Here is a 12219-nt window from a genome sequence, read left to right as displayed (position 1 = left end):
TTGAAACAACAAAATTAGGTGCTATCGCAGAGGCTATTTCTGAGTTAGGTTGATAATCAGGTAATTCACCATCTAAATGTTGAGAAAGTTTATCAATAACAGATGAATCACTAGTTTAGGATTGAGAAGGAAAGGCTGACTGATAAACTTGAGTTTGTACTATCTTTGAGAAAACCTTCTCTTTCTGCTTAAACAGATTCTCTATCCTAGCATCCACATCTAAGTAAGGAGGACAAACAACAGTATCTCCATCAGGATGCAAAGCTTGAATAGGTTTAACAAAGAAAGCATCAGACTCTTTGTCTTTGAAACTGTCAGACTCTGATTGAGGTTTGGAGGATGGTGATGGGGGTAAAGCTTTTTCTAGATTTGTATAGACTCTGCTAAGTGGTATATCATCTAGATCAGTAGTGTTGTGTGTAGGTGAAGGTGGGTCAAGGTCTGCAGGGTCTGAGAGAGAATTGTGAGGAACATTACCTTTTTCTGAACCAGCTCCTGAAGTAGCAGCTTCTGAGCATCCTTGCTCCCTCTTCACATGCATTGTAGTCTTCAGCATCTCATTAACATCTTTGTCAGCTGTATTTTGAATTTCCTCAGTGAGTTTCAGAATCTTCTGAGCATTTTCAACAACCTCCTTCTTTACAATGTGAGCAACAGAAGTTCACAATTCTATGGTTACACTCTTAGCCTATTCAATTAAAAAAGCTTCTTGAGCTTGTTGACTCTCTTGAATTGGTAGACTCTCAGTAGCAACAGATTGAATATCTGTCTAAGGGTCTGAAGGTGTCTCAGCTACAGCCTTCTTGCTTCTTTTCCTTGTAATTAAAGAATAAGCTTCTTCAGCTTCTACATCTTCTTTTTCAGTGTACTTAGACACCACCATCTGCCTTATCTTCTTGGCCTTCTTCTTCTGAACCTTTGGCTTTAACTGGGAGGCAACTTCTGAGGCACCACCTCTAGTTCTCTTCTCCATAACCTTAACAGGTTCTCGATCATTGACTTATTCTTGAATGTCAGCTAGAGTTGTTCAAACACTTTAATCTTAGGAGCCTTCTTATGTTTCCTAGGCTTTACCTCAGCCTCTTCGTCATTGTCAGATTCATTCTTCTTTGATTTCCTCTTGTTTGCAACTTTCTGAGGAGTATTGTCTAGAGTTTCAGGGTATGAATTGTAAGCAATGATGTCTCAAGTGCTTTCATAATGGGAAACTACGTAGGCAGTAAGAACCTCTGGATTGTCTTCTTTGGATATTGGGGGGAAATCCACAATGAGATCTGATAACACATCAGACTCTTTCAGATCAGTCTTCAACACTGTAGCTTTCTTTACAATTTGCATGTATTGAAGTGTTCTTCCATTGATGATCTTGCTTGTGCAAGTTCCATGATCTTTATCAGACACTACTCCAGTGGACCTTAAAGTGTTGAGCAGTCTAGTCTGAATGAATATCTTTGATAGTAGTCTTCCATAAGGCACTTGCCTTCTCATCTTTTTACTTTGACTCTCTTTGAGTGCCCAGCACATATGGTTGAAGATGTATCTTGGAAGATTGACTTTCTAATGGTTGATTAAGAAGAATAAGAATAGATTGTGGTCTACTGGCATTGTGTCAGTGCCACCACCCCTTTGCAGAAAACATTCAAGAACTAGCTTCTGAAGAACTCTATGTTCCTTTTGCATATCACATAATTTGTTTGAGGGTATGTTCTTGTGAAAAACTTCCTTGGTTTCATTTACCCAAGAGCTTGTCTTACTCAGATTCCATTGAAATTTTCCTTCATTTGAGCATCTTGCAGCTCTAGCAATAATGTCTTATGTAATGGTGGCTGGAATTTCCATTACAGCAAACCTAATTTCAGACCTCTTGAACTCTGGAAAACCCATTTCAGCCCTTGTCTTCCCTTTCAGACTCTTATCACCAGCAATCTTTTCAAATTTCTCCATTTTCCCAGTTTCTCTGTCGTACACTTTTACTCTTACCCAGAAATCCTTTACGAGCTCTTCGTAGGTTGGACCATTCAACATAGTAAAGTAACCATCCAACTCTTGTGTAAGTATGTAATCAATGATGTCTACACCATGCCTCTTCAAGGCTTGAAAATCTACCGAACTTTCGACTTGAACAATCAGATTATCTTTGTCAAGAACCATAGTCCTAGGCTTGACCACATATGATTCTCAGTATTGACTTGCATGGCTACTGCTTGATTTGAACTTGATTCTGCCATTGATGAATGTAGAAGATTTAGGGTTCTTAGGTTTTTCGTTTGAAAATGAAGAGTTTTTTAGAGAATAGCTTGAAAGAAGAAAGTGTAGATAGTGAAGTGAAAAGTGTGCGTTTTTGTCTAAGTGTTTTTAGTAAAAACGTTTGCAATTCAGAAAAGAGACAAACAAAGAAAAACATTATTGACAGGGGGTCGCGAGATACAACATTTGAAGCACAAATTCATCATTGCCTTTTTAGTTATAAACCAATACAAATAAACCACGTCAGAGTGTCTCAAAGTAATTGTTACATTAGTGGGACAAGTGTCACAAAAAGTAACTCCCACCTTTTCCACTAACATAGCTACCAGAGGCAAAGTCTCCAGACTCTTAGAGTTCAGATGCTGACGTCATCAGAAGCTGAATTTCCTCAGAGTCTCAGTTAAGAGAGTCTGATTGACCTTAACTTCTGAACAACTTCAGATTCTGAATTCCTATTCAGAGGCAAGCCCAGAAAAAGGAGTTGAAGACAACATTGAGATCGAAGCTAAGAAAAATAGCTATTCTAAGATAGGTCCTGTTTTCAATTGCAATGTTGCTTAACTCTCTTTATCGAAAAACAAAATGTTTAATCATATCATGAATATTGATGCTGAGCTTTGGAACATTGTTGAAAATGGCATTGACTTTGAAGTTAATATAGAAGGTATGGCTCTCAACAAAAAGGTTTTAACCGAGGATCAAAAGCAGCTGCTCTATAGAAAGCATCATAGAGTGCATCGAATTTTTGTAGAAGCCTTGCCTTTCTCTAAATACATGAAGATCATTGAGAATCTACAGCGAAGACCTTTTTTGAATCCTTGTGCTTGATGACACGTCTGCATTAGAATATGTATACCTCAGATTTTGCTCAGGCTGTTCTACCAAAGAAAACGAAACCCACGAAAAAACTTACACAATAAACCCCCTTTTTTGTGTGTTTTTCTCACCTTCATGTATTATATTCCTATATATTGATAAACAATTAGACATCTTATATTTGGAGTGAATTATTTTCTTTCTAATGGATGAAAATGATTTTTTTTTAACGCATGATGTTTTTGACTTGGAAAATGCTAGATATGAAGAATGATTTTATCAAGAAAGATTCAAGAATGACATGGCACAATAATCACCTTTAGATTTCAGTCTTATTTATTAACCTTTCTTAAAAAAAAAAAAAAATACATAACACCTACCACCCCATGATTTCCGGTCAGGCTGAGATTTTATTGGCTAACATTAATTTCAGGATAATTTCTTGATAAAATCTAAGGGTGATTATTCTGTCATGTCATTCTTGAATCTTTCTTGATAAAACCTTTCTTGATATATAGGATTGCTCGACTTGACTTATTTGTGAGCATCTCTTAATTAATTGGAAATTGATTCAGTCTTGAACTTTTACTTTCTATAAAAAGTAACGTGAAATTAAAATGATAAGGATTTTTTTTAGGTTGTTTCTATAGAATGATAATGATTGCAATGGACTTCTTTCTGATCCTCCCTCATATATGCATAATTTAAAAATAAAAAATCACGATTGTCATATGTGATAATGTGTAATTATGCGTGCTATATTTTTGTTTTTTAATTCTGGAACATATTGGTATGGACAATGCATAAAATATGCAAGGTTTGGGATTTAAACCTCGACCATCACAAAAAAAAAAAATGCGTGCTATATTTTTTCTTTTCAAGTTTTTCCTTGTGTTTTTTGTGATTTCGTCGTCTATGTGCGGCGTTGTGTTGTTCGTCGTCTTGTGCAGCGTTTGATTTCGCATTTTGTCGCAATGTTCGTTTAGTTCTTATTGAAAGATTGACATTAGTCAATTACAAATTCAATTAATGATTTGGGCATCAACGTTGCAGATCCGGAAACAAAAGTATTTCGATGACTTAGATTTTATCATATTATTTATAGGCATTTTGTCGTTGTATGTTATTAACTTGGATGCTATGAGGTTTCAGAGTGATGGAAAAGTAGCATATTATTATTATTTATGGTGACATCTTTGCAGACCTCAAAAGTCTCGGAGAAATTGTGGAAAGTATTCAATATAAATAGAATAAAGAATGCCCTCAAAATGCCAGATTTCAAATTACCTACGTGCATGAGGACATCCAACGCCTCATACTCATCCATGTCTACCTTTCAAAATATGCTTATTATAGATTAATTTGTCACTATAACGATACCACAAAGTTAATACACGTAATGAGAGAAATAAAGAAAGACATTTTCATAAAACATTATTTTTGTACATCTTCTAAGCCAGGGTCGATATCTCTGGCTTCTTTCTTTTCATCATTTTTCAATTTTCAATATTTCTCCAATTTACTAATTATGTATAGTCTTATACTATTTTTCATTGACTTTCCAATGCTCATTTCCCTCTCTTACAACTATCTCTGCTCGTTTTCATATTGCATGCATGGATGGCATACCACATTAATGATTTTTCTTTCAATCCATAAAGCTTCATTTTGTTATGCTAGTACTTATGCTATATGCGATCACAAGAGATTTTTGTGTTGTTTTGTGGGATAAAAAAGAGTAAAAATTTTGGGTTTTCTTTAGTAAATGATGATTTAAAAAGTTTTTGGTATGTGAATAAAAAAAGAGGGTCTTGGTATCGCAGCGGAAAGAATAAGAAAGCAAGGAATCAAGGAAAATTGTCATTGTTGGATATTGGGTATGAATAGTGTCGTAAGGATAAAACTCACACACAAGGACCACAGTAGCTAGTAATTATACAAAGAAGAAACTATTTAACTAGTGGTTAACCAAGGTTAAGCTAACTAACTAGATTAGTTAAATAATAACTATACAGTGGGTAATACTCCCCCTCAAGTTGGACTATGTAAGTTACAAAGACCTAACTTGGAGATAAATGATTGAAAAGAAGTAATATATAAAGGTTTGGTAAACACGTCTGCAAGTTGCGAGGAAGATGGAACCGGTAGAAGATGAATTGTAACACCCATACTAGACGTATCTAGAATGCCTAGCACGTGCGTTAAGTTTAGTATTGGATACATTAAAAATTTACAACAAACAGCTACAAATGAATATATATTCAACCAAATGCGTTCGTACGTAATATTACAACTCAACTTCTCTAAAATGATATGAATGCATCCTTGATTATCCATGTCATCCTGCAGCAGGTACGAACGAACACTTGTTGCATCATCCATTCAGCTACTAGCTTGCTAATCCAACCTGCTTATCTGAAACAAATAAGGATTGGGATGAGACATAATGTCTCAGTGAGTTCCCCTAAATCCTAGGCTATAGGCAACCTCAGGGGAAACCTACGGTCACCACGTGTCTAAAATACAACCTGCCGGTTGATTATACGTGTGTGGGGACTAGCATACTTAGACGGTTGTGCATACTAGGGCCGTCATAGTCTTATCTCACCTGTTATAGGCTTCACTTCCTATACGTGTCATGGCGGTTGAGAGGAAACTAAAACCGCAATGCCAAGAATACGCTCTACGTATCGAGGCCTAAGCATACTATAATCATGACACAATTCTAAACCGGACGATTAGGGGAAACCTAAGATCGTCATCGGTATATCTTTCTCTATTCTTGCTCTATGCATAACTATGTTGTATCTAACAACATATTCTATCTTGCTATCATACTAGTTCTTGACGATCTACGTCTATGTTCTACTATTCTTGACGATCTACGTCAAGGCTCTACTATTCTTGACGATCTACGTCAAGGCTCTATGACATAACATAATATATCTAATAATATGCACAGTCAGATTCATTCATTAAGTTAGCGTTTGACAAACAAATATTATCTGAGTTCATTTTACGGACAGCCCCGAGTGGAGTAACCCCGAGCGCAATCCCTATCTATCCGATGGAAACCTATCTAAGGTATAACCAACGGCACTCCTGCAGTGACGTGCGGGATCCTTACGGCTAACCCCATTTCACCTAATGGAAACCTCTTGAACCAACCTAGTGTGGACACAAGAGACACGACCACTACATCTTACTTACTAAGTGACATGCGGGTTCCTTACGGCTAACCCCGTTTCACCTAATGGAAACCTCTTGAGCCAAACTAGTGTGGACACAAGAGACATGACACCTTTAACTTTAAAGTCTGGGTCTATAAATGCATGAGTATTAAATCTATGCTAGCTATCTCTTTTACCTCGGATGCCTATACGATCCATCTAGGGGTAAACTATATGCTTGCTTAACTTTCTATGTGAAGAGATATCTAATCAATTCACGTCTTGCCATACTCGTATGGCACTCTAGCTTCTATGCGAAGAGAATACTCTATGTCACTTCGCGTCTAAGCAAGCATACTACTCATGTCTAGCATTCTATTCTTTACTAATTATTCTAGTTCTTGACAAGCTATGTCAAGGCTCTATTTTCATCCCATGCCTAGCTCTTTGCTACCCGAGTAACTCGGCTAAAGCTCTCTATGCCAACCTTGCCATACATGTTAAGATTACCATGTTTTCCATTTCAAGAATCATTTGATGTTATGTGCATTGCCTAGATGTTGTTTTGGGGTTATAAAGTTATAAAACGTTGAAAGAAAAGCATCAGAACGCACCACCGACCCACACTGAGCCAACAGCCAAAAAGCATGTTGGCTGGTCCAGAGGGCTGCGCTAATAGCGCCCCTGGAGCGTGGCTTTTCTGGGGAGCTACGCTATTAGCGTAGAATTTCGCTAATAGCGTAGTTCTTCGGGTCTGTGGTACCAAATTTCCAATTTTTGACCCAAAACTCATTCTAATGGTTCCTGCAATGCACCAAAACATCCAGCAACATACATATACATTTCTAAACTTATTTCATAGCAATATTAACATGTACCAAGCAAGATCAAGGCAAAGGTATAAAATTCTCATTTTCCTAAAATTAACATAATACATGTTTTTCTTGCAAAATCAAACACATAATCCCAAAGGTGGGTTCTATCTAAGAACTCACATGATAATTGCAGCACCTAACAAGCTTTGATCCATCTTGCTCAAGTTCAAACCCTAACTTCCAAGTTCCTCTAATCATGCTAAACTTCTCCTTCTTGATGTTTCTTGCTCACAAAGCTTCTTTGATTCATGCTTGATCACTAATCCCATGTGTTTGGAAGTTTAGAAAGATTATGGTAGAGAGGGAGAGTGGCGTGGCTAGAGAGAAGGGAGAGAACAATTCTTTCTCTCAAACCTAGAGAGAGAAAGTGAAGTGGGAAATGAGATATTTTTCCCCAAAATCGCTTATATACTCCTTTGTGCGAGTTTACTTAAATGTCCTTCGTCTCAGTCGTGTTTACCTGACTCTGATACATAACTCATGCTTGACTGATATTACTCATTAATATCTTTCGTCGTACTTAACTTTATTCATCATGCTCACTTTCTATGAATCTTAGTCCTCTGATACATTTAGCAGATGAAATTTCCATTAGCTGACGAGCGGGATGTTACACGAATGATACCGCGTTGAATCTTCTCACGTATGACATGACAATCAATTTCGATGTGCTTCGTTCTCTCATGAAAATTGGGATTGTGAGCAAGATAAATGGTTGAAGCATTGTCACAGTATACAGCAGATGGAGCATTTATGGGAATTTGAAGATCAGCAAGGAGATAATGCAACCATTGTATCTCACAAGAAAGACTAGCTAATGCTCGGTATTCGGCCTCAGATGAGGACCTAGAGACGGTATTTTGCTTCTTAGATTTCCATGACACAAGAGATGACCCAAGGAAAACGCAATATCCCGTAATAGACTTACGAGAATCCGTACAACAAGCCCAATCGGAGTCAGCAAACCCAGACAGGTGGAGGGGACTAGAGCTGGAGAAGAAAAGACCTTGTGCTGGAGCAGACTTGAGATAACGCAGAACCCTTGGGGCAGCCTGAAAATGAGAGACAAGAGGTTTTGCAACAAATTGGCTTAGTTGCTGAATAGAGAATGCAATGTCAGGACGAGTGGTGGTGAGGTAAAGTAATCTACCAATAAGTCGTCTATAGGCCGACACATCAGAATAAAAAGATGTACCCTCACTGCTAAGTTTCATAGAAGGATTGGAAGGAGTTGCAGCAGGTTGTGCAGCCAATAAACCACTATCATCAAGAAGTTCCAAGGTGTATTTTCGTTCATTAATGGTGATGCCTTCCTTTGATCTAGCCACTTCAAGTCTTAGAAAGAAACGTAAGGCTCCAAGGTCTTTAATTTTGAATTTATTGTCCAAAATGGTTTTGACAGAATTAATTTCTATCATGTTATCTCCAGCCAATACGATGTCGTCAACATATACTAACAATGCAGTAAAAGAGGATTCAGAAGCTTTCACAAAGAGGGAGTGGTCAGCTTGGGATTGAATGTACCCAAGAGAGAGAAGGGTAGTTGTGAGTTTGTGATTCCATTCTCTGCTAGCTTGTTTAAGCCCATGTAGAGATTTGTGAAGTTTGCAGATTTTGTTGGAACCAGCAGAGACATAGAGTGAAAAACCAGGAGGAAGAGACATGTACACTTCCTCATTGAGATCCCCATGTAAAAAGGCGTTGTTAACATCCAATTGTTCAAGGAACCAACCTTTGGAGGCAGCTAAGGCAAGTAATACCCGAACAGTGGTGAGTTTGGCAACCGGGCTGAATGTATCAAGATAATCTACACCTTCCATTTGGGTGAAACCCTTAGCAACAAGTCTGGCCTTGTGCCTTTCAACAGTTCCATCAGCGTGAAACTTGGTTTTGAACACCCACTTACAACCAATTGGAGTTTTTCCACTAGGAAGGTCAACAATGGACCATGTTTTGTTCAAAGCAAGAGCATCAAGTTCAACTTGCATAGCCTTTTGCCAACAATCATGTTTAGAGGCTTGGAGAAAGGTTTTTGGTTCAGTGCTAGCAGCAGCTGCCAAACAGAAACTTTCGTAGGAAGGAGAAAATCTATGGTAAGATAAAACGGAAGATAATGGGTAAGGAATGTCAATACCTGAGGATGTAGTGGATGAGCTAGATAGGTTGCAGTGATAGTCTTCCAAGTACTGAGGTCTAGTGTGAATTCGGGTTGATTGCCTTATAGGCTGAACAGGAACTACATCATTAGGAGTAGGGGAGGATGGGCTAGAAGGATGAATAGGAATGACATCATTGACAGCGTCGGCACTAGGGCCAGATGCAATAACAGGATCAAATGTGGGCAAAGGATTGTTAAGTATGGGAGTAAGAGCTGCATCAATAACAACATCTGCACTAGTGACAAAATCGGTAGTAGGATCAAAAAGAAAGGGAGAATTATCAGGATGTGGGCAACTAAGATTGGCTGGGGAATGTTCATTCTTAAAGGGAAAATGAGTCTCATAGAACACAACATTTCTAGAGACAATTAATTGATGAGAAAGAAGATCATAAAGAATAAAACCTTTCATGCCATCTTTGAAACCAAGAAAAACAGTTTTGCAAGCTCTAGGATCAAATTTTGTTCTGTGAGCAATGTAGGTGGAAGCATATGAAAGGCATCCAAAAGCTTTCAAATGAATAAGGATCGGTGGTTTATTATAGAGAAGTTCATAAGGACATTTATTTTTAAGAAGAGGAGTGGGAATACGGTTTATAAGATGAACAGAATGTTGAATGGCAAAGTTCCAAAATTTCTTAGGAAGATTAGCTTGAAAAGAGAGAGCTCTTGCCACATTTAAAAACTAATGAGGTAATTTTCTTTGTTTAGAAAAGTGACATATGTCACAGGGGAATTTAATGTTTTCAAAACTAATGAACGGATATTTAGTAGAAATACAATGATGTCTATCAAAAGAAATATGGCCTAAACGCATATGCCACAAAAAGGAATCATTTGTATTTGTGATGTTTGAATTACAAGTAGAAATGGGATCAAAAGGGAAGATGCAATCAGAACCCGAATTTTCACAAGTAGACTCGGTAGCAGGGAAGACAAGCACATAAAGTCCATGAAGCAATCTAGCTGTACCAATCATCCTCTTGGTATTGACCTGCACAAAAGAACAAGAATTATTGGTAAAGACAGCATAACAACCTCTAGTTTTGAGTAGTTGTGGAACAGAAAGAAGATTAGAATGGAAATTAGGGACAAAAAGGACATTGAGAAGTTGTAAATCCGAAGAAATTACAACAGTCCCTGCCACAGTAGCAGTGACATAAGTACGGTTAGGTAAGCAAATTTTAACAGGTTTAATAGTGAAATGATCAGTCAGCAAAGATAAGTCATGGGTAATGTGATCTGAGGCTCCTGTAACTACAATCCAAGAGATGGATTTCTTACCAAAATTTGAAGAAGAGGTATTTAGAATGAGTGGATTAGTAGTACGTGAGTGAGATGCATGAGGCATGATAGAATTGACAGAATGGGATGCAGATTGCAGCTTTGACTGTTGAAGCAAATCCATGAGTCCATTGTATTGCTCCTGTGTGAGGGAAACATTGTTGGTGGCAGGTTCTGAAGAATGATTACCAACAATACCATTGCCATTGAATGTCACATGAGCAGAACTGCCAGTTTTGGGACCAGATTTTGTTTGATAACTGGGAGGAAATCCGTGTAGCATGTAGCAAGTGTCAATGGTGTGATTTCTTTGGCCACAATGTGTGCAAAGACGATTACCACCTTGACCACGACCTCCCCCATTATAACGACCACGACCTCTACTGTTATAACCACCTCTTCTATTATCTTGACCTTCGCCTCTATTGAAAGAATGAACATTATTGGCTGCAAGTGGTTGTACATTAGTAGCAGGAAGAAGTTTCACATTGTCATCAATGTCAGTTCCTAAAGCAGTATGAAGTTGACGTTCTTGTTGAATCACAAGACTAAAAGCCTTAGAAATAGGAGGAAAGGGATCCATCATCATGATTTGGGATCTAACATAGGCATATTCCTCATTTAGGCCTTTCAAAAACCTAATGGTATAATCTTGATCTCCAAAAAGGCGCATGGATTCAACAGCACCACAAGAACATTGAATTGCACATGTATAACTAGGGAGAGGCCTAAAATTATCTAGCTCATCCCATAAAGACTTCAATTCAGTATAGTAATCAGAAATGCTAAGACTTCCTTGTGCCAATCGGCAAATATCATCATGAATGCCAGAAATTCGAAACATGTCGCCTTGATCCAATCGATAATGTAAATCCTTCTAAGCATCATAAGCTTTATCAAAGAAAACAATTGATTTAAGTACATTTGGAGAAACTGACCTTTGAATCCACGAAAGCACCATACTATTGCAACGAATCCATTGATTGTGAAGAGCATGATTCTTGCCAGGAACTGAAAAGGTACCGTCCACAAAAGCCATCTTGTTTTTGGAGATTAGAGCCATTCGCATTGATCGGATCCAAGATTGAAAGTTTTTGTTTCCTTGTAACGGAGGTGCGACCAAAACCACCGCGGGAGTTTCGCTGGGGTGCAGAAAGAACGAATTCGAAGAGTTCGTCGCGAAATCAAGGTGTGAATCAAGATTCTGGTTCGCCATTTTAGAAAATACAGGGAAAATAAGGATAATCAAATGGGACAGATTGAACCCTAAATATTGAAATTGGGAACAATCGAAGGTGAAAATCACAAAATCGGAACAAGAATGGCGAAAACAGAGCTCAGAGAAGCTCTAATACCATCTTGGTATCGCAGCGGAAAGAATAAGAAAGCAAGGAATCAAGGAAAATTATCATTGTTGGATACTGGGTATGAATAGTGTCGTAAGGATAAAACTCACACACAAGGACCACAGTAGCTAGTAATTATACAAAGAAGAAACTATTTAACTAGTGGTTAACCAAGGTTAAGCTAACTAACTAGATTAGTTAAATAATAACTATACAGTGGGTAATAGAGGGAAATTGATTTTTGGTTCTTTTAGTAGAGGCAAAAATAATTTTAAACAAGTTAAATTTTTACTAGAAAAAGATATATCTAAAAAGGAAATCTA

General features: G+C 37.7%; 1 protein-coding gene across 1 annotated transcript; it reads right to left on the bottom strand.

Moving 5' to 3' along the window:
• Positions 1-1812: 1812 nt before the first annotated feature.
• LOC146916246 (uncharacterized) lies at positions 1813-2151 on the bottom strand. Its single transcript, XM_085721583.1, has one exon. The coding sequence runs from the start codon at positions 2149-2151 to the stop codon at positions 1813-1815; it is 339 nt and encodes a 112-aa protein (XP_085577709.1).
• Positions 2152-12219: the final 10068 nt, after the last annotated feature.

This window comes from Medicago sativa, chromosome 6, assembly GCF_051527215.1.
Source record: "Medicago sativa cultivar Bolivia chromosome 6, Bolivia_mono, whole genome shotgun sequence".
NCBI classification, from domain to species: domain Eukaryota; kingdom Viridiplantae; phylum Streptophyta; class Magnoliopsida; order Fabales; family Fabaceae; genus Medicago; species Medicago sativa.
This window is presented reverse-complemented; position numbering and strand designations above follow the sequence as displayed.

Excerpts from the sequence above, each read along its gene's own strand:
- LOC146916246 (XM_085721583.1), bottom strand. The coding sequence starts at position 2,151 with ATGGTTCTTGACAAAGATAATCTGATTGTTCAAGTCGAAAGTTCGGTA.